General features: G+C 41.5%; 1 protein-coding gene across 2 annotated transcripts; it reads right to left on the bottom strand.

Annotated features, from left to right (window-relative positions):
* Positions 1–8,771: 8,771 nt before the first annotated feature.
* On the bottom strand, positions 8,772–12,188 carry LOC102133286 (thymosin beta-15A). Of its 2 annotated transcripts, XM_065538757.1 has the most exons (4): positions 11,972–12,188; positions 10,454–10,520; positions 10,128–10,244; positions 8,772–9,218 (listed from the first exon to the last, which is right to left on the bottom strand). In XM_065538757.1, the coding sequence occupies exons 3-4, from the start codon at positions 10,225–10,227 to the stop codon at positions 9,181–9,183; spliced, it is 138 nt and encodes a 45-aa protein (XP_065394829.1). In that variant the 5' UTR covers positions 10,228–10,244; positions 10,454–10,520; positions 11,972–12,188; the 3' UTR covers positions 8,772–9,180. The 2 variants fall into 2 exon arrangements, with proteins under 2 accessions (XP_065394829.1, XP_005594313.1); XM_005594256.4 differs by lacking the exon at positions 10,454–10,520.
* Between the last annotated feature and the right edge of the window lie 11,137 nt (positions 12,189–23,325).

Here is a 23,325-nt window from a genome sequence, read left to right as displayed (position 1 = left end):
TCCTGACCTTGAATGTTGGCCTGCCTTACTAGGTTGGGGAAGTTCTCCTGGATGATATCCTGCAGAGTGTTTTCCATCTTGGTTCCATTTTCCCCGTCACTTTCAGGCACACCAATCAGACGTTGATTTGATCCTTTCACATAATCCCATATTTTTTGGAGGCTTTGTCCATTTCTTTTTACTCTTTTTTCTCTACATTTCTCTTCTCACATCATTTCATTCATTTGATCTTCAATCACTGATAATCTTTCTTCCAGTTGTTTGAGTTGGTTACTGAAGCTTGTGCATTTGTCATGTAGTTCTCGTGTCATGCTTTTCATCTCTGTCAGTTCTTTTAAGGTCTTCTCTGCATTGATTGTTCTAGTTATCCATTCATCCATTCTTTTTTCAAGGTTTTTAGTTTCTTTGCGCTGGTTATGTAGTTCCTCCTTTAGCTCTAAGAAATTTGATGGACTGAAGCCTTCTTCTCTCAACTCGTCAAAGTCATTCTCCATCCAGCTTTGTTCCGTTGCTGGTAATGAGCTGCATTCCTTTGGAGGGGGAGATGCGCTCTGATTTTTTGAATTTCCAGATTTTCTGCAGTGCTTTTTCCCCATCTTTGTGGTTTTATCTGCCTTTGGTCTTCGATGATGGTGATGTACTGATGGGGTTTTGGTGTGGGTGTCCTTTCTGTTTGTTAGTTTTCCTTCTAACAGTCAGGACAGTCAGCTGCAGGTCTGTTGGAGTTTGCTTGAGGTGCACTCCAGACCCTGTTTGCCTGGGTATCAGCAGCAGAGGCTGCAGAAGATAGAATATTGCTGAACAGCGAGTGTTGCTTTCTTTTTTTTTTTTTTAATTATACTTTAAGTTCTAGGGTACATGTGGATAACGTGCAGGTTTGTTACCTATGTATACCTGTGCCATGATGGCGTGCTGCACCCATCAACTCGTCATTTACATCAGGTATAACTCCCAATGCAATCCCTCCCTCCTCCCCCCTCCCCATGATAGGCCCCGGTGTGTGATGTTCCCCTTCCCGAGTCCAAGTGATCTCATTGTTCAGTTCCCACCTATGAGTGAGAACATGCAGTGTTTGGTTTTCTGTTCTTGCGATAGTTTGCTGAGAATGATGGTTTCCAGCTGCATCCATGTCCCTACAAAGGACGATTCTTGCTCCAGAAGCTTCGTCTCAGGGTGTACCCAGCCGTGTGACGTGTGATGTGTTGGTCTGCACCTAGTGGGGGATGTCTCCCAGTTAGGCTACTCAGGGTCAGGGACCCACTTGAGCAGGCAGTCTGTCCCTTCTCAGATCTCAACCTCCATGCTGGGAGAACCACTGCTCTCTTCAAAGCTGTCAGACAGGGACTTTTACATCTGCAGAGGTTTCTGCTGCTTTTTGTTTAGCTATGCCCTGTCCCCAGAGGTGGAGTCTACAGAGGCAGGCGGGCCTCCTTGAGCTGTGATGGGCTCCACTCAATTCAAGCTTCCTGGCGGCTTTGTTTATCTACTTAAACCTCAGCGATGGAGGGCGTCCCTCCCCCCACCTTGCTGCCACTGTGCAGTTAGATCTCAGACTGCTGTGCTAGCAATGGGGGAGGCTCCATGGACGTGGGACCCTCTGGGCCAGGTGTGGGATATAATCTCCTGGTGTGCCCTTTGCTAAGACCCTTGGTAAAGCACAGTATTAGGATGGGAGTTACCTGATTTTCCAGGTGTTGCATGTCTCAATTTCCCTTGGCTAGGAAAAGGAATTCCCTTCCCCCTTGTGTTTCCCAGGTGAGGCGATGCCTCACCCTGCTTCAGCTCTCACTGGTCGGGCTGCACCCACAGACCAGCATCAACTGTCCAACATGCCCCTGTGAGATGAATCCAGTACCTCAATTGAAAATGCAGAAATCACCCGTCTTCTGTGTCACTCACACTGGGAGCTGGAGGCTGGAGCTGTTCCTATACCCTGAGTAATACTTAATAGCATCCCTTTGCTCTGAAACATGTCCAAATTTATGACTCTGTACTTTCCATGGTAGCTAGACCATGCAGGAAGTTGTGAGTGTAGTAGCTCTCAGATGTTTGTTAAATGAACAGATAAATGAATGAACCTACATTAGATAAGAGACTGGCCCCTGACAACCTATGAGACCCCATTGCTGAATTCTGTGGCTAGTCCATACCACCCTTCTGGACTTCTTGGGTACAGTCCCCTCTCCTGTACTGTACTTTTAAAAAAAATTCTTTTTCTACAAAGCTGTCTGAGTCCCAGTGTTAAACCCATGATAATGTCAGATTGTGTTTCCTCCATGGTCTGCATATCACCTTGCCTCTGCCTAATAGCCCTTTGTGGTATAGATATTTTAGCCTCAATTTTTTGCAGGCAAAACACAGAGTAACTAAGTAATGTGTCCAATGATCACACACAGCTGATAAATGAAAGAGTAGGGATTCAAATCCACGTCAGTCTGAGTCCAGAACCAAGCACTTGAACATTGTCTTCTGCCATCCCATCTCATATTGTAGTGATGGCACCTTCAAGGCATGGATACATTAGGTAGATAGGATGAGGTAAGCTTCACCTTTACAGCAAGTCTTTTCATAGTTTGATTTTTCCTTGAGGGCAATGTGATCAATTCAGAGGTATACAACAAAAGCATCAAGTTAGGCATCATGCAAAAGTATACAAGGAACCTGATTTTCTCGTGAAACTATGGGAGTTTCTTCAAGCAGCAGTTAGCAAACTCAACCATTCCTGTGCTAAATTCTATGTTTCAATAGCTGTCTAAAGCATATGCATAGCCATTCCATGTTGCACATTTGTGTCCAATACAGACAGACTCCAACTTAGGATGGTTCAACTTAAAATTATTTGACTTTATGATAGGTTTAACTGGACTGAACTCCATTGTAAGTTGAGGAGCATATGTTTACTCTGTTGCAAACTGGTGAGAGAAAGCGTGGAAATCAGGGAGTGGGGAATATTTTCAGGATAGGATTATACAGTCTTTACTTGATTATCCACATTTAGCCATGTGATGACCAATTTTACATCTTGTCTTATCTTTCCAACCAGGGGGAGACTTTTTCCCAAATAAGCAAGGATAGAGATTTAGGTATCCTGACTTGGTTGGGTTACAGTATCTAGATGTGTGGTCAAATTTTATTCTGAATGTTTCTGTGAAGGTGTTTTTGGGTAAGATTAACATTTAAATCAATGGACCTGAGTACAACACACTGCCCTCCATAATGGCCTGAATAGAACAAAAAGACTGACTTCCCCCAAGCAAGAGTAAATTCTGCAGCAGACAGCCTTCACACTTGAACTGCAACATCAGCTCTCCCATGGGTCTTCAGCCTCATGGTCTTTAGACTTAAACTGTAATCTCAGCTTTTACCTGGGACTCCAGGCTGCCAGCCCATCCTGCAGATTTTGGACTTGCCAGCCTCCATAATCACAAGAATCAGTTTCTTTAAATAAATCTATCTCGATGATAGATAGATAGATAGATAGATAGATAGATAGATAGATAGATAATAGATAGATAGATGGATGGATAAATATCCTATTGGTTTTATTACTCTGGAAATCCCTAATACAAGCTTTCTGCACCAAAACATTGCTGCAGAGATCTGAGTGTTGTTTCCACATGTAAGTATCCAGTTATATATCATTTTCATGATTCCATTAATCAATACCTTTGCCTTTAATTAGTGACCAGACAGTTATGTCAGTAGTTTTTTCCTGGCTCTTTAGAGATATTTCTTCACCATTTGATATGACTGGGGACAACAACATATTCAGTTCAATGGTAAAGTTGAGGACTTAATTACAATTATTATTACTGAAAATAACAATCCCTAGAACATTGGCAGAGTCCACATGACACGTATTAGCCAGAAGATTGAATGAACTTACCCTACTTCTGACCTTGCCAGTTAATTGCACTCGCTTTCATTACCACCCATATAGCTGACACTCAAAAACTAGGCATTGCTATAGTAATAAAAAGAGTCACCACTGACTGAATGGCAACTGTGCCAGGCATTGTTCTAAGCGCTTTACAGGGAACACTTTAATTGCCTTTCACAGGATCTCTGTGAAGTAGTGTTATTTTCTCCATTTTTGTGGATGAAGAAACTGAACCACAAAAGATTGTCACTTGCCCAAGATCAAACAGGTAGAATATTACCGAGGCAAGAATCAAACATATTTCTACACATTTAAGCTTCTGCTCAGAAAGGAAAATATTGTCAGAGTGAAAAGGCAACCTACAGAATGGGAGAAACTTTCTGCAATCTTTCCATCTGACAAAGGGCTAATATCCAGAATCTACAAGAAACTTAAACAAATTTACAAGAAAAAAATACAAAATCAAAAAGTGGGTGAAGGATATGAACAGACACTTCTCAAAAGAAGACATTTATGTGGCCAACAAATATATGAAAAAAAAAGCTCATAATGGCTGGTCATTAGAGAAATGCAAGTCAAAACCACAATGTGATACCATCTCATGCCTGTTAGAATGGTGAAGATTAAAAAGTCTGGAAACAACAGATGCTGGCAAGGATGCAGAGAAATAGGAACATATTTACACTGTTGATTGGAGTGTAAATTAATTCAATGATTGTGGAAAACAGTGTGGCGATTCCTCAACAATATAGAACCAGAAATACCATTTGACCCAGCAATCTCATTACTGGATATATACCTAAATGATTATAAATCATTCTACTGTAAAGATACATGCACACGTATGTTTATTGCAGCACTGTTTACAATAGCAAAGACTTGGATCCAACGCAAATGCCCATCAATGATAGACTGGATAAAGATAATGTGCCACATATACACCATGGAATACTATGCAGCCATAAGAAAGAGTGAGTTCATGTCCTTTGCAGGGACATGGATGAAGCCAAAAACCATTATCCTCAGCAAACTAACATAGGAACAAAAAACCAAATGCCACATGTTCTCATTCATAAGTGGGAACTGAACAATGAGAAGACAAGGACACAGGGAGGTGAACATCACACACCTGGGCCTGTCAGGGGTTGGGAGGAAAGGGGAGGGAGAGCATTAAAATAAATACCTAATGCATGCAGAGCTTAAAACTTAGATGACGGGTTGATAGGTGCAGCAAACCACCATAGCACATGAATACCTGTATAACACACCTGCATGTTCAGCACATGTATACCAAACTTAAAGTAAAATTTTAAAAAAAAATTTTAAAAAGACTCCAAAGGCAAGATATTCTCATTAGGTATGAACATGCATTAGTTACATTCTAGGAGTGTTTATAAAACTCACTGGCCTGCAGAGTTTCATGGGAATTTTAAGTCATGATACTAAATGAGACTTTTTTTATCCTTTGCAGAGATGAATTAGGCATGAAATTTTATTTGGCTGATTTTTCTTTTTAAATTTTCAGTATTTTTTTCTTTCTGACATTTCATCCTTTTCTGTTCTTAGTAATTAAGGTCGTCTCTGCCTATGTACACTGACAGAATAAAGGTGTAAAGCCACTAACCAGTCATTTTCAAAGGATGTTAATGAATAAAAGAACACCATGGAATACTATGCAGCCATAAAAAAGGATGAGTTCGTGTCCTTTGTAGGGACATGGATGCATCTAGAAACTATCATTCTCAGCAAACTATCGCAAGAACAGAAAACCAAACACCACATGTTCTCACTCATAGGTGGGAATGGAACAATGAGATCACTTGGACACAGGAAGGGAAACATCACACACCGGGGCCTATTGTGGGGAGGGGGAAGCGGGGAGGGATAGCATTAGGAGATATACCCAATGTAAATGACGAGTTAATGGGTACAGCACACCAACATGGCACATGTATACATATGTAACAAACCTGCATGTTGTGCACATGTACCCTAGAACTTAAAGTATAATAATAAAAAAAAAAGAAGACAATCATTTAACTCCAGCCTTTTCCTTTCCCTATAAATGCAACTGCAACAACAAAGCCCTGGTACTGCCAGTTTTGCAGATAATAGATGGATTCAGGGACATAAATCTCAATCTTTGCTTATTTAGAAAAAAATCTCCCCCTAATTCAAAAGACAAGTAAACCTAGTGACTAGAATAGTAGCCCAACATTAAATACTTGAGAAACGTGGGGCAAAACTGTTGCAGATGAGCAACTGGAGTTTTTCCCATCTCATTTGTGTATGAGTATTCACTTAGTAATTACATGTCTTTCACCTCCCACTATGCACTTCTCATCTGCTCCCACTCAGTTTAACACTTACACTATCCAGGGTGCAAATCAAGACTTTAATGAAAAGGATGGCTACCAGATGCAACTAACTAGGAGTTATTGTTCAATCCCAGGTCACCTGACAACATTCAGGCTTTCCTTTGAGCTGCATTAATGTACAAATGGAGAGGTTGCTGAATCTATCATAAATGAATAGCATCTTTATCAAATTTGCAAATGACAACACAGAAAGGGGAGCAACTGTGTTGGATGATCGAATCAGGATTCACGGACCTGGTAATGAGCAAATCTGAGCATATCTGTAACCAGGATGGTTTCCCATCTATGTAATTTGGGTCTGAAAGATCTGAGAAGTGTCAGTTGCAGAAGACTTGGAGGTGTAGGGACAGGCACAGAACAGCTGACTTCAAATTCTGGAGGATGGATTAACTATTGTCTCTAGGTCTCCAGCACACAATCCCAGGACTATTGGATAGAAGCTACAGGGAGGCACATTTGGGCACAATGTAAACAGCATACCACTGCAAGGGGCTGAGTGACTTTACTGGACAATGCCTCAGGCAGGAGATAAGGTATTGGTGACTAACATGGTTACTTCCAAGGCTCAAATCCTCTGGCTACACTAAGCCCTGTGACTGTGTCACCTCATTGGCACTTGATCAGAGTTGACCTACCTACTGTTTTGCTTTTGCAACTTTAAGCTACAGCAGAGAAAACAGCTTCCACTTCATGTAATCTTACTGGTTATTTAAGGATGTGAGCCCTTAGAAAGGGCGAGGTAAGGCATGGCATGGTGGCTCATACCTGTAATCCCAGCACTTTGGAAGGCTGAGGAGGGCAGATCACGAGATCAGGAGTTCAAGACCAGCCTGGGCAACATAGTGAAACTGTCTCTACTAAAAATACAAAAATTAGCCAGGCATGGTGGTGCACCCCTGTAGTCCCAGCTACTCAGGAGGCTGAGGCAAGGGAATCGCTTGAACCCGGGAAGCAGAGGTTGTGGTGAGCTGAGATCGTACCACTGCACTCCAGCCTGGCCAACAGAATGAGACTCCGTCTCAAAAAAGAGAAAAGAAAAGGAAAAAGAAAAGAAAAGAAAAAGAGAAAGAGAAAGAAAGAAGAGAAAGGGGGAGGTAAGATAATACTTGAGGTTGAAAATAGGTATGAATGGTATAATCCATCTTTGTAGGAAGATATGTACATTAATAGATCACAAGTATGGATGGCTAATACTTCTAATTGGTGGGATTATAGGTTATTTGTTTTTATACACATGATTAAAGTAGGTTGAGCATGGTGGCTCAGGCCTGTAATACCAGCACTTTGGGAGGCTGAGGCAGGCAGATTGCTTGAGCCCAAGAGTTCAAGACCAGCCTGGGCAACATAGTGAGACCTCATCTCTACTAATAATCAAAAACATTAGCTGGCTGTGGTGGCACATACCTGTAGTCCCAGGTACTAGGGAGGCTGAGGCGGGAGGATTGCTTGAGCCCAGGAGGTCAAGGCTGCAGTGAGCTATGACTGTACCACTGCACTCCAGCCTGGGCAACAGAGCAAAACCCTGTGTCATAAAACTAAAATAATAATTTTTAAAAAGAGATAAAAAGTATTGTTTAAAGGCGGGAATTGAAATGCATGCAATTATATATATTCCTTACTGTATTAACTCAGGCTGCCGTAACAAAATACTAAATGACTTAAACAACATAAATTTACTTGCTCACAGTTCTAGATTCAAGAAATCTCAAGTTGACGTCCAGCAGGGTCAGATTCTGGTGAGGGCTCTCTTCCTGGCTTGTAGACAGGCACCTTCTTGCTGTGTCCTTGCATGTTGGAGACTGGTCTCTCTCTCCTTGTAAGGCCACAATCCTATCAGATTAAGCCCTGACTGTTATCACTTTATAACCTAAATTACTTCTGAAACAACCTATCTCCAGATACAATCACGCTAGGGATTAGGGCTTCAACATATGAATCGGCAGGTCACAGGTGACAAAATTCAGTCCATAGCATTTATGCTCACCATGAACACCAGAAATGTTTAGTTCATAAAACAGCAAATTCTGTTCAGTAGAAAAACCATACCAGAAGTTCAGTGCTACAGGTCATTAGATGTCATGTGCTTAATATGGTGTGTTAGCAAGTGCCTCCTGCCCCTTTCTCCATCCAACTTCAGTCTTGGATGTTAACTCCCATTAAGCTGAAAAAAGACTTTCCAGAAGGCAAGAGAGCCTAGCTTGAATTCCAACCCTTATTCACCTTGAGCAGATTACATCAGACCCTGTGTTTTCATTTCCTCATTCTCAGATAAGAAGGTTAGTCCACATGACCTTCTCTCCCAAGGTTCTCTAACTCTGTGATTCCAACTCTAAAGAAAAAGCACCTACCATCCCCAAGTCAGGACTCACTGGACCTTGACGGAATTGAATATTTCCCCCCAGGAACAATCTGCTAAAAGTTTTCCTTCAACCATTTTGTTTGGGTGAAAAGGTAGCCTTGTGTACATTTCATTCCTTAGAATACCACCAGAATGAACCACAAGAGTCACACAATAACGATAATATTTATTATTTTATTGCTACATTGGAAGTGAAAATAAACTATAAGCTGCCAAATGATGCAACTTCATGAAGATTATGAAACAATTGAGGCAACCATTGTAGAAAGTTAAAATTGGCTTATCCTGTATGAGGTGCAAGGACTACGTACACAAAGGTCATCAATGGCAAGATTATTGACAGCATCTGCCATTTGGAATTTACATACCAATCCGAAGTTTAGAAAGGAACTTAAGGAAACATTCACTACCCCGATCTCTTAGCCAGGGAATATAGGTGAGAAGAAATCAGAAGATGTCTGAAATCTTTACAAACACATAGGGTTACAAAAAAAAAAAAAAAAAGCCTAAAACCAAGACTGTCAGGCAATGTTGAAATCTGCTCTTTGGAGGAGATCCCCATTTTATGATGTTTGAACACACTCTTTCTCCTGCTGGATAGCTGGGGGAAAAAAGAAACAAAAAATTACAAAAGTATTTTCCTAAAACTAAGTTCAGCTTCTTCCAAAAGAGCTCTTTGTAAGTCATTGAAGGCTGCCATACATGTTTTAAATTTAGAATGCCAAGGCATTAACCACAAAACTCACAGTGGGGTGTGTGTGTGCATGCGTGTGCACATTAAGCACCTGAACTACCAACTAGAAACTACATCAACTCTAGGGTTTGTTTTTCCAAATGCTGTTGTCATTTTTTCAGATTATTGAAGACTGAGGAGTAAGTGAAGTACTTTCTTCAGATTTATCTGTCACCATTAAGTTAGAAAATTATACACTTTCAGATAATTTTAACTAATGTTGCAACTCTCAAATAAAACTGACATAACAAAAGGTGCCCCTTGGCTTTTGTGAATATGCTTAGAGTTTCTCCAGCAGGCTGTAACTCCAGAGGACAGAACCGATCTCTTGAATCTGAGAGCTTTAAGTATACTAAGATCTAAATTGTTCTCACCTTATCTTGTCATCAGATATAGAAAGCCAAAACTGCAGTCTACAGGGTTCTTTAGGGATAATATTATGGACTCAATTTTTAAATGTAGAAAAATGCCAAATACCCAAAAGTAGATAAAAACTAAGTGTTTTTTAGTGCTACATCCCATATTCCAAGATTGGTTTTAATGTGGTTTTTAATAATTTTCCAACAAGAAACTAGTTTTTTATTCCCCCATCACTACTGGGCCCATCATGTGAGAACCAGAAGAAAACTATTTGATAGTTTTAACTGTTGCATTAAATACCATGGTACTCTAATTATTGCTTACTTTGTGTAAAAAATTTACTAGAAGATAGGTTTATTTACTGAACCTATTAACTTTCTCTACTGTTTGCTTCCAATAGAACCCCGCATGACTTACTTTCCTTTGAGGGAAGAGTATTTTTTTCTTCAGTATTAGTTTTCTTCAGTTTTGACCTGTCAAACTTCTCCACTTCCGACAAGTCTGGTTTATCACTCATCTTGACTAGAAGAAAGCCTGAAAAGAAAAAACTTTTTTTTTTTGGAGAAAGGATCTTGCTCTGTTGCCCAGGCTGGAGTGCAGTGGCACGATCCCAGCTCACTGCAACCTCCGCCTCCTGGGTTCAAGCAATTCCTCTGCCTCAGCCTCTTGAGAAGCTGGGATTACAGGCACACGCCACTACGCCCGGCTAATTTTTGTATTTTCAGTAGAGACGGGGGTCTTACCATGTTGGCCAGGCTGGTCTCGAACTCCTGGATTCAAGTGATCTGCCCGCCTCGGCCTCCCAAAGTGCTGGGATTACAGGCGTGAGCCACCGCGCCCGGACGAAAAAAACATTTTTAAGAAAACTTACCTGGCAGAACTGTCTTCGGACTAAGGGGTCACAAGCAAAAATTTTCACATTTCCTATCAATGTATAGTCTACCCGCTCATTTTCAACAGAAAAACAGCAACAGATACTAGAAAAGTTACATTTTTGTTAGAATAATTTCATCATTAGCCGTTTCTGATAGGCAGTAAATGCCATTGGATCAGAACGCGCCAGAAACCAAGATGTTCTAGAAACCCAGAGCCAATATGTCTGACTCTTAAAATCACAGCAAGGATAAAATAGAGGTGATAGAAGCACAAGACCAGACAGGGATAGAAGAAAAAATAAAGACTGGCTTTAACCAGGTAATTATTTTGTAACAGAACATAGCACCATTTGAGCATCTTCACTTGCTATTTACTTTTGGTTTTTGCCATTTTTCTTGGGAGATGGGGAGCAGCACACAAAAAAGAGTGAGATAAGTTGTACTAATTTCTTTCTATTTTAAATCCCCAGAGACGACAGTACATTAAGGCACTACAATACACGTCTCATAATAGCTCCTTGTGGCACTGATTTGTAAACGTTGTAAGAAGGGACAGCTAACTAGGATCAGACCCAGGACTTCATTAGAATGGAATAAACCAAATAGAAGTGGGTCTTCTTTCACCATGTTTTCTCTGCAGAGAGGGAGGAGATGAGGCTCAGAGGTGCATAGCTGCGGACCTGACGAAATGGCTGGTGCCCTGTGAAAGTCCCGAGTTTCTTCAGAAGAGACAATAGGATATCCCAGGCAGAGCTTTCATGAGCAAGCCTGGCCCCACCCTGGTGGAGCAAGACACTTTTGTCTAGTCCCTGGAGTAGAATGGAGAGGCCCCCAAGCAGTGAGAAGTGCCGAACATGCCTCCACTCCGTCGAGGTTACCCTAAGACCCTCCTCTGCCAAGCGATGAGACGCCAAGCTCGGAGCTGGGAAACTGGAACTAACAAATAAATAATAGCAGGGCCGGGCGCATAAGCCTGTCTGTCAGGAGCAGTTTGCATACTTTTTCAAATAACTATTAGCGTTGTCGGACGCCCAGTCTAACAGCCACGGGGGTGAAAGGAACCAGGGCCCAGTACCAGAGCGCCCATTCCGGGCAGCCCCCAAACTCCTCATCCGCAGACTGGCCGCTTTAAGGGTCCCCTACCCCCGCCCCGGGGCCTTGTTTCCAGAGACCGGCCCCCGGGAGGGCTCGGCATCGCGCGCAGAAGGCGGCGCCCCAGGAAGACAAAGGCTCGGACTCGCCGGGCCTGGCGGCAGCGCAGACGCCAAACGCCAGCCCCATACCCAGCCCCTCTGGCACCCGAAGGCGCGGCATCTCCCGCCTCGCGACCCCCACGCCTTCCCGTCCCCATGGTCCTCTGGCTCCTGCAAGGCCGCGGGTCCTCACCTGAAAGCTTGAAGACTCGTGAAAGGCCGTACGCTGGGCTGACACCCAGGCTCGCTCCGCACAAGGTTAGCGTTCCCGCGCAGAGCCCTGCAGTACTAAGCCCTGTAGCAGGCGCCGCCCCAGCCCTCTCCGATTGGCTGAGGATTTCCGGACTCTCCTCCTTCGCCTCCTCGGCTTGAGCCTCCAGAGCCTGCGCCCACCATCTCTTCTAAGATCTGGGGCTTGGTGACGTCAGAGCAGACCTCGCCTCCCCAGGCCCCACCTCCCTGGCCTCTCCCACTGCTTTAGTCCTGAGGGTCCACATTCCCTTCATCCAAAGTACACTCACTCCTTCACAATAACAGAGGCCTTTGCAATAAGCAGACACATCTTGCCCAGTGAGCTCAGAACATCTGGAACACCGAGGTCCAAGCCGAATGACCGGTATTTAGGCTCTCTGGGCTTTTTATAGCCACTGGGGCCTAAGGACGCTATGAAAACCTAACAGTAGGTTGGAAGTGGGGCTCGGTGTTGTCTGCTCTAATCCTTGGCCAGGTCGTGGAGTAGGGGTGCTCATGATGAGGGTGGGTGATTCAGGGTCATTCACCCCTACAACTGGACATTTCTGTGACAGTAGTGCTCTCCTATAAAATGTAACAGTCACATTTGCAACTTTCTCGGCCACGGAACCCGATAGCAATCAGTTTATAATCACAGAACAACTGAAGCTATTCACCTTTATATCCCCAATCCCTAGCACTTTGGTCCATAAGACACATTGGTTGTGGAGATGTATATGGATTGAAATAATAAATCCGTGATAGGGAGGAATTTTTGGACAATAGCACCACCCAGTGTCTACTGGAAGAGAAAATTGAGGATCCGGTAGTTACTTGAAAGGACTAAACGTTCAAGATCATTTTCTGGATACTCACCCAGAACCTTAGAGCATTAAGGTAAGATGGAGGTAGAACTATGTCTTACTTGCACCCCAGGTATGGTGGTATAGATCTATATAGATCAGAAATCACTCTTTCCAAAAGGATTTCTCAAGCTTTCCCCACCTCACTTCATTCCCTTTTCTTTGCTCTTGTAGCACTTTCTGTTAATTTGAGAATTGTGTATGTTGGAGAAACTTTTAAAACAGAAAAGCATACTCATTCAACAAATAATATTAATTGTGTACCTACAATGTCCCTGGCATTAAATATAATAAACACCAGTGTTTCTACTACTCAGATTTCAATGTTGTTAACATTTAGGTATATTTACTTTGTCTTTCTTTTAAGGAATGAAAACTTTAAAGAAGATAATTGAGGTTTCCTTGACCTTCCCTCCATTTCTATTCACCTTCCCACTTCCCCAGGGGTAGTCCTATCCTGAATGTGATGTGTAGCTTCCAGCGGTTTTTTTTTTTTTTTTTTTTTTTTACTTTTAAGTTTAGGGGTACATATGCAGGTTTGATACATAGGTAAACTGTGTCATGAGTATTTGTTCTACAAATTATTTCATCACCCAGATATTGAGCCTAACACCCATTAGATATTTTTCCTGATCCTCTCCATCCTCCCACCCTCTGCCCCCTGACAGGTCCCAGTGTGTGTTGTTCCCCTCTGTATCCATGTGTTCTCATCATTTAGACCCCACTTACAAGTAAGAACAAGCTGTATTTGGTTTTCTGTCCCTGCATTAGTTTGCTAAGGATAATGGCCTCCCCCTCCATCCATGTCCCTGCAAAAGACATGACCTCTTTATTTTTTATGGCTGCGTATTATTCCATGCTGTATATATACCATATTTTCTTTTATCCAGTCTATCATTGATGGGCATTTAGGTTGATTCCATGTCTTTACTATTGTGAATAGTGTTGCAATGAACATACCTGTGCATGTGTCTTTATAATTGAACAATTTCTATTCCTTCGGGTATATCCCCAGTAATGGGATTGCTGAGTCAAATGGTATTTCTGTCTTTAGGGCTTTGAGGAATCGCCACACTGTCTTCCACAATGGCTGAACTAATTTATACTCCCACCAACAGTGTACAAACATACCTTTTGCTCCACAACCTTGACGGCGTCTGTTATTTTTTGACATTTTAATAATAGCCATTGTGTCTGGTGTGAGATGGTATCTCCTTGTGATTTTGATTTGCATTTCTCTAATCAGTGATGTTGAGCTTTTTTTATGATTGTTGGCTACATGTATGTCTTCTATTGAAAAGTGTCTGTTAACATCCTTTGTCCACTTTTTAATGGGGTTTGTTTTTCTTTTATACATTTATTCAAGTTCCTTACAGATGCTGGATACTAGACTTTTCTCAGATGTATGGTTTGCAAAACTTTTCTCCCATTCTGTAGGTTGTCTGCATACTCTATCGATAGTTTCTTTTGTTGTGCAGAAGCTTTTGTTGCAATTGCTTTTGGCATCTTTGTCATGAAATATTTGCTCGTACCTGAATGGTATTGCCTAGGTTGTCTTCCAGGGTTTTTATAGTTTTGAGTTTTACATTTAAGTCTTCAATCGATCTTGAGTTAATTTTTGTATATGATGTAAGGAAACAGTCCAGATTTAATCTTCTGCATATGACTAGCCAGTTATGCCAGCACAATTTGTTGAATAGGGAACCCTTCCTCCATTGCTTGTTTTTGTCACGTTTGTCAAAGATCATATAATTGTAGGTATATGGTCTTATTTCTGGCTTCTCTAGTCTGCTCTATTGGTCTATGTGCCTGTTTTTGTACTAGTACCATGCGGTTTTGGTTACTGTAGCCCTGTAGCATGGTTTGCCTCCAACTTTGTTTGTTCTGCTTAGGATCACCTTGGCTATTTTTTTGTTCCATGTGAATTCTAAAATAATTTTTCTAGTTCTGTGAGGAATGTCAATGGTAGTTTAATAGGCATAGCATTGAATCTATTAATATAATTTGCTTTGGGCAGTATGACCATTTTGATGATATTGATGCTTCCTAGCCATGAGCGTGGAATGTCTGTGCTATCTCTGATTTATTTGAGCAGTTCTCCTTTTTTATTTGTAGTTCTTTTTTTTCTCTCACTTCCCTAGTTAGCTGTATTCCTAGATATTTTATTCTTCGTGTGACAATTGTGAATGGGAGTTCATTCCTGATTTGACTCTTGGCTTGACTGTTGTTGGTGTATAGGAATGCTAGTGATTTTTAAACATTGATTTTGTATCCTGAGACTTTGCAAAAGTTGCCTACCAGTTTAAGAAGCTTTTGGACTGAGACGATGGCCTTTTCTAGATATGGGAGCATGTCATCTGCAAATAGGAATAGCTTCACTTCCTCTCTTCCTATTTGGATGCCCTTTATTTCTTTCTCTTGCCTGATTGCCCTGGCCAGAACTTACGATACTATACTGAACAGGAGTAGTGAGAGAGGGCATCCTTGTTTGTTGCCTGTTTTCAAGGAGAATGCTTCCAGCTTTTGCTGGAAGTATGTTGTTGGCTGTGGGTTTGTCATATATGGATCTTATTATTTTGGGGTATGTTCCTTCAACACCTAGTTTATTGAGAATTTTTAACATGAATGGATGTCGAATTTTATTGAAAGCCTTTTCTGCATCTATTGAGATAATCGTGCGGTTTTGTCTTGAGTTCTGTTTATGTGATTAATCACATTTATTGATCTGCATATGTTGAACAAACCTTGCATCCCAGGGATAAAGCCTACTTTATTGTCGTGCATAAGCCTTTTGATGTGCTGTTGGACTTAGTGTGCCAGTATTTTGTTGAGGATTTTCGCATCGATGTTTATCAAGGATATTGGCCTGAAGTTTCTGTTGTTGTTGTTGTTCTTGTTGTGGTATCTCTGCCAGGTTTTGGTGTCAGGATGATGCTGGCCTCATAGAATGAGTTAGGGCAGAGTGCCTCCTCCTCAATTTTTTGGAATAGTTTCAGTAAGAATGGTACCAACTCTTCTTTGTACATCTGATAGAATTCAGCTGTGAATCCCCTGGACTTGGGCTTCTTTTGGTTGCTAGGCTATTACTGCCTGCATTTGAGAGCTCACTATTGGTCTGTTCAGAAATTCAGTTTCTTACTGGTTCAGTCTTTTTTTTTTTTTTTAATTATACTTTAAGTTCTAGGGTACATGTGCACAACGTGCAGGTTTGTTACATATGTATACATGTGCCATGTTGGTGTGCTGCACCCATTAACTCATCATTTATGTTAGGTATAACTCCTAATGCTATCCCTCCCCCTTCCCCGCTCCCCACAATAGGCCCCGGTGTGTGATTTTCCCCTTCCTGTGTCCAAGTGATCTCATTGTTCAATTCCCACCTATGAGTGAGAACATGCGGTGTTTGGTTTTCTGTTCTTGTGATAGTTTGCTGAGAATGATGGTTTCCAGCTGCATCCATGTCCCTACAAAGGACACGAACTCATTCTTTTTTATGGCTGCATAGTATTCCATGATGTATATGTGCCACTTTTTTTTTTTAATTATACTTTAAGTTCTAGGGTACATGTGCACAACGTGCAGGTTTGTTACATATGCATACATGTGCCATGTTGGTATGCTGCACCCATTAACTCGTCAGCACCCATCAACTCGTCATTTACATCAGGTATAACTCCCAATGCCATCCCTGCTCCCTCCCCCCTCCCCATAATAGGCCCCAGTGTGTGATGTTCCCCTTCCCATGTCCAAGTGATCTCATTGTTCAATTCCCACCTATGAGTGACAACATGTGGTGTTTGGTTTTCTGTTCTGGCGAAAGTTTGCTGAGAATGATGGTTTCCAGCTGCACCCATGTCCCTACAAAGGACACAAACTCATCCTTTTTTATGGCTGCATAGTATTCCATGGTGTATATGTGCCACATTTTCTTAATCCAGTCTGTCACTGATGGACATTTGGGTTGATTCCAAGTCTTTGCTATTGTGAATAGTGCAGCAATAAACATACGTGTGCATGTGTCTTTAGAGCAGCATGATTTATAATCCTTTGGGTATATACCCAGTAATGCAATGGCTGGGTCATATGGTATTTCTAGTTCTAGATCCTTGAGGAATCGCCATACTGTTTTCCACAATGGTTGAACTGGTTTACAATCCCACCAACAGTGTAAAAGCATTCCTATTTCTCCACATCCTCTCCAGCACCTGTTGTTTCCTGACTTTTTATGATTGCCATTCTAACTGGTGTGAGATGGTATCTCATTGTGGTTTTGATTTGCATTTCTCTGATGGCCAGTGATGACGAGCATTTTTTCATGTGTCTGTTGGCTATATAAATGTCTTCTTTTGAGAAGTGTCTGTTCATATCCTTTGCCCACTTTTTGATGAGGTTGTTTTTTTTTTTTTTTTTTTTCTTGTAAATTTGTTTGAGTTCTTTGTAGGTTCTGGATATTAGCCCTTTGTCAGATGAGTAGATTGCAAAAATTTTCTCCCATTCTGTAGGTTGCCTGTTCACTCTGATGGTAGTTTCTTTTGCTGTGCAGAAGCTCTTTAGTTCAATTAGATCCCATTTGTCAATTTTGGCTTTTGTTGCCATTGCTTTCGGTGTTTTAGACATGAAGTCCTTGCCCATGCCTATGTACTGAATGGTATTACCTAGGTTTTCTTCTAGGGTTTTTATGGTTTTAGGTCTGACATTTAAGTCTCTAATCCATCTTGAGTTAATTTTCATATAGGGAGGAAGGAAAGGATTCAGTTTCAGCTTTCTACTTAAGACTAGCCAATTTTCCCAGCACCATTTATTAAAAAGGGAATCCTTTCCCCATTTCTTGTTTTTCTGAGGTTTGTCAAAGATCAGATGGCTGTAGATGTGTGGTATTATATCTGAGGGCTCTGTTCTGTTCCGTTGGTCTATATCTCTGTTTTGGTACCAGTACCATGCTGTTTTGGTTACTGTAGCCTTGTAGTATAGTTTGAAGTCAGGTAGAGTTCTAGTTTGATTGCACTGTGGTCTGAGAGACAGTTTGTTATAATTTCTGTTCTTTTACATTTGCTGAGGAGTGCTTTACTTTCATCTATGTGGTCTATTTTGGAATAAGTGTGATGTGGTGCTGAGAAGAATGTATATTCTGTTGATTTGGGTTGGAGAATTCTGTAGATGTCTATTAGGTCCACTTGGTGCAGAGGTGGGTTCAATTCCTAGATATCCTTGTTAACTTTCTATCTTGTTGATCTGTCTAACGTTGACAGTGGGGTGTTAAAGTCTCCCATTTTTATTGTATGGTAGTCTCTGTCTCTTTGTACGTCTCTAAGGACTTGTTTTATGAATCTAGATGCTCCCATATTGGTTGCATATATATTTAGGATAGTTAGCTCTTCTTGTTGAATTGATCCCTTTACCACTATGTAATGGCCTTCTTTGTCTCTTTTGATCTTTGTTGGTTTAAAGACTGTTTTATCAGACATTAGGATTGCAACCCCTGCCTTTTTTTGTTTTCCATTTGCTTGGTAGATCTTCCTCCATCCCTTTATTTTGAGCCTATGTGTGTCTCTGCATGTGAGATGGGTCTCCTGAATACAGCAACCTGATGGGTCTTGACTCTTTATCCAATTTGCCAGTCTGTGTCTTTTAATTGAACCATTTAGTCCATTTACATTTAAGGTTAATATTGTTATATGTGAACTTGATCCTGTCATTATGATATTAGCCAGTGATTTTGCTCGTTAGTTGATCCAGTTTCTTCCTAGCATTGATGGTCTTTACATTTTGGCATGTTTTTGCAATGACTGGTACCAGTTGTTCCTTTCCATGTTTAGCACTTCCTTCAGGATCTCTTGTAGGGCAGGCCTGGTGGTGACAAAATCTCTAAGCGTTTGCTTGTCTGTAAAGGATTTTATTTCTCCTTTACTTATGAAACTTAGTTTGGCTGGATATGAAATTCTGGGTTGAAAATTCTTTCCTTTAAAATGTTGACTATTGGCCCCCACTCTCTTCTGGCTTGTAGAGTTTCTGCTGAGAGATCTGCTGTTAGTCTGATGGGCTTCCCTTTGTGGGTAACCCGACCTTCCTCTCTGGCTGCCCTTAACATTTTTTCCTTCATTTCAACTTTGGTGAATCTGACAATTATGTGTCTTGGAGTTGCTCTTCTTGAGGAGTATCCTTGTGGCATTCTTTGTATTTTCTGAATTTGAATGTTGGCCTGCCTTGCTAGGTTGGGAAAGTTCTCCTGGATAATATCCTGCAGAGTGTTTTCCATCTTTGTTCCATTCTCCTCGTCACTTTCAGGCACACCAATCGGATGTAGATTTGGTCTTTTCACATAATCCCATATTTCTTGGAGGCTCTGTTCATTTTTTTTTTTTTTTACTCTTTTTTCTCTAAACTTCTCTTCTCGCTTCATTTCATTCATTTGATCTTCAATCACTGATACTCTTTCTTCCAGTTGATTGAGTCAGTTACTGAAGCTTGTGCATTTGTCATGTAGTTCTCATTTCATGGTTTTCTTCTCTATAAGTTCGTTTATGGACTTCTCTGCATTGGTTATTCTAGTTATCCGTTCATCCATTCTTTTTTCAACATTTTTAGTTTCTTTGCACTGGGTACGTAGTTCCTTCTTTAGCTCTGAGAAGTTTGATCAACTGAAGCCTTCTTCTGCCAGCTCGTCAAAGTCATTCTCCGTCCCACTTTGTTCCGTTGCTGGCAATGAGCTGCGTTCCTTTGGAGGGGGAGACACGCTCTGATTTTTTGAATTTCCAGCTTTTCTGCACTGCTTTTCCCCCATCTTTGTGGTTTTATCTGCCTTTGGTCTTCGATGATGGTGACGTACTGATGGGGTTTTGGTGTGGGTGTCCTTTCTGTTTGTTAGTTTTCCTTCTAACAGTCAGGACAGTCAGCTGTAGGTCTGTTGGAGTTTGCTTGAGGTGCACTCCAGACCCTGTTTGCCTGGGTATCAGCAGCGGAGGCTGCAGAAGATAGAATATTGCTGAACAGCGAGTGTTGCTATCTGATTCTCACTCTGGAAGCTTCATCTCAGAGGTGTACCCAGCCATGTGAGGTGTGAGGTGTCAGTCTGCACCTAGTGGGGGATGTCTCCCAGTTAGGCTACTCAGGGGTCAGGGACCCACTTGAGCAGGCAGTCTGTCCGTTCTCAGATCTCAACCTCCATGCTGGGAGTACCACTGCTCTCTTCGAAGCTGTCAGACAGGGACATTTACATCTGCCAAGGTTTCTGCTGCTTTTTGTTTAGCTATGCCCTGTCCCCAGAGGTGGAGTCTGCAGAGGCAGGCAGGCCTCCTTGAGCTGTGGTGGGCTCCCCCCATTTCAAGCTTCCTGGTGGCTTTGTTTACCTACTTAAGCCTCAGCAATAGCAGGCTCCCCTCCCCCAGCCTCACTGCCGCCTTGCAGTTAGATCTCAGACTGCTGTGCTAGCCATGATGGAGGCTCCGTCAGCGTGGGACCCTCCAGGCCAGGCATGGGATATAATCTCCTGGTGTGCCCTTTGCTAAGACCCTTGGTAAAGCACACTATTAGGGTGGGAGTTACCCGATTTTCCAGGTGTTGTGTGTCTCAGTTTCCCTTGGCTAGGAAAAGGAATTCCCTTCCCCCTTGCACTTCCCAGGTGAGGCAATGCCTCGCCCTGCTTCAGCTCTCGCTGGTTGGGCTGCACCCACTGACCAGCACCAACTGTCTGACATGCCCCAGTGAGATGAACCCAGTACCTCAGTTGAAAATGCAGAAATCACCCATCTTCTGTGTCACTCACGCTGGGAGCTGGAGGCTGGAGCTGTTCCTATTTGGCCATCTTGGGCGCCCCTCACCACTGGTTCAATCTTGAGCATGTGTATGTGTCAGGAATTTATCCATTTCTTCTAGAGTTTCTAGTTTATGTGCATACAGTTGTTCATAATATTCTCTGATAGTTGTTTCTATTTCTGTGGGGGTCAGTGGTAATATCCCCCTTGCTGTTTCTGGTTGTATTTATTCGAATCTTCTCTCTTTTCTTATTCTCTAGTCTAGCTGGTGGTCTATTGATTTTATTAATTTTTTTCAAAAAATCAGCTCCTGGATTCACTGATCTTTTGAATGGCTTTCGTGTCTCTATCTCCTTCAGTTCAGCTCTGAATTTGGTTATTTCTTGTCTTCTTCTAGCTTTGGGATTTGTTTGCTCTTCATTCTCTAGTCCTTTTGGCCGTGATGTTAAGTTGTTAACTCAAGATCTTTCTAATTTTTTGGTGTAGGCATTTAGTGCTATCAATTTCTCCCTTAACACTACCTTAGCTGTGTCCCAGAACTTCTGGTATGTTATAGCTTTGCTTTATTTAGTTTCAAGGAACTTCTTGATTTCTGCCTTAATTTCATTATTTAACCTAAAATCTTTCAGGAGAAGTCTTTCATGGAATTGTAATACAATTACCATTTCCATGGAATTGTATCTTTTTGAGTAAATTTCTTAGTCATGATTTCTAAGTTGATTGCACTGTGGTCCAAGAGATTGTTTATGATTTCAGTTGTTTTGCATTTGCTGAGGAGTGTTTCACTTCCAATTGTGTGATCAATTTTAGAGTATGTGCCATGTGACGATGAGAAGAATGTATATTCTGTTGTTTTGGAGTGGAGAGTTCTGTAGATGTCTATCAGGTCCATTTGATCCAATGCAGAGTTCAGGTCCTAAATATCTTTGTTAATTTTCTACTTCAATGATCTGTCTAATATTGTCAATGAGTCTCCTACTATTATTTTGTGGGAATCTACATAGCTTTGAAGGTGTTTAAGAGCTTGTTTTGTGAATCTGGGTGCTCCTGTGTTGGGTGCATATATATTTAGGATAGTTAGATCTTCTTGTTGAGTTGAACCCTTTACCATTATGTAACGCCCTTCGTTGTCTTTTATGATCTCTGTTAGTTTAAAGTCTGTTTTGTCAGAAACTAGGATTGCAACACCTGCTTTTTTCTGTTTTCCATTTGCTTGGTAGATTTTTCTCCATCCCCTTATGTTGAGTCAATGTCTGTCATTGCATGTGAGATGGGTGTCTTGAAGATAGCATACCAGTGGGTCTTGGTTCTTCTTGCCCCTCTCTGTCTTTTAATTAGGGCATTTAGCCCATTTACATTTAAGGTTAGTATTGATATGTGTGGATTTGATCCTGTCATCATGATGTCAGCTGGTTATTTTGCTGGCTTGGTTATGTGATTGCTTTATAGTGTCACTGGTGTGTGGACTTCAATGTGCTGTTGTAGTGGCTAGTAACAGTCTTTCATTTCCATATTTAGGGCTTCCTTCAGGAGCTCTTGTAAGGCAGGTCTGGTGGTAAGAAATTCCCTCAACATTTGCTTGTCTGAAAGGGATTTTATTTCTCCTTTGCTTATGAAGCTTAGTTTGGCTGGATGTGAAATTCTGTGTTGGAATTTCTTTTCTTTAAGAATGTCGAATATTGGCCCTTAATCTATTCTGGCTTGTAGGGTTTCTGCTGAGAGGTCTGCTGTTGATCTGATGGGCTTCACTTTGCAGGTGACCTGGCCTTTCTCTCCAGCTGCCTTTAACATTTTTTCTTTCATTTCAAATATGTAGAAGCTGATGATTATGTGTGTTGGGGATGAACTTCTCATTGAGTGTCTTACTGGGGTTATCTGCATTTCCTGAATTTGAATGTTGGCTTCTGTAGTTAGATTGAGGAAGTTCTCATGGAAGACATCCTGAAATATGTTTTCCAAGTTGATTCCATTCTTCCCATCTCTTTCAGGTACACCAAGCAGTCGTAGATTCAGTCTCTTTACATAAGTGCATATTTCTTGGTGGTTTTGTTCATTCCTTTTCATTCTTTTTTATATACTCTTATCTGCTTGTCTTTTTTTATATATATATATACTTTAAGTTCTAGGGTACATGTGCATAATGTGCAGGTTTGTTACATATATATACTTGTGCCATGTTGGTGTGCTGCACCCATCAACTGCTTGTCTTACTTCATAAAGGCAGTCCTCAGGTTCTAAGATGCTTTCCTCTGCTTGGTCTATTCTGCAATTAATACTTGTGATTGCATTATGAAATTACTGTAGTGTGTTTTGCAGCTCTATCAGGTCAGTTACATTCTTCTCTATGCTGGCTATTTTGTCTGTCAGCTCCTATGATGTTTCATCATGATTTCTAACTTCCTTGCATTGGGTTACAATGTACTCCTGTAGCTCAGTGAACTTCTTTCCTATACTTCTGTCATTTCAGCCATCTTAGCCTCAGCCTGGTTCCAAACCCTTGCAGGAGAAGTGATGCAATCATTTGGAGGAAAGAAGGTACTCTGGCTTTTTGAGTTTTCAGCATTCTTGCACTGATTCTTTCTCATCTTTGTGGGCTTATTTACCTTCAATCTTTGAGATTGCTGACCTTTGGATGGTTTTTTTTTTTTTCTTTTATCCTATTTGATGACCTTGAGGGTTTGATTGTGGTATAAGGTGGAGTC

Source organism: Macaca fascicularis, chromosome X (assembly GCF_037993035.2).
Source record: "Macaca fascicularis isolate 582-1 chromosome X, T2T-MFA8v1.1".
NCBI lineage: Eukaryota > Metazoa > Chordata > Mammalia > Primates > Cercopithecidae > Macaca > Macaca fascicularis.
This window is presented reverse-complemented; position numbering and strand designations above follow the sequence as displayed.

Coding starts and splice junctions, on each gene's coding strand:
- LOC102133286 (XM_065538757.1), bottom strand. CDS start 10,227: ATGAGTGATAAACCAGACTTGTCGGAAGTGGAGAAGTTTGACAGGTCA. Junction 9,219..10,127: donor TACTCTTCCCTCAAAGGAAA/GTAAGTCATGCG, acceptor TTTTTCCCCCAG/CTATCCAGCAGGAGAAAGAG.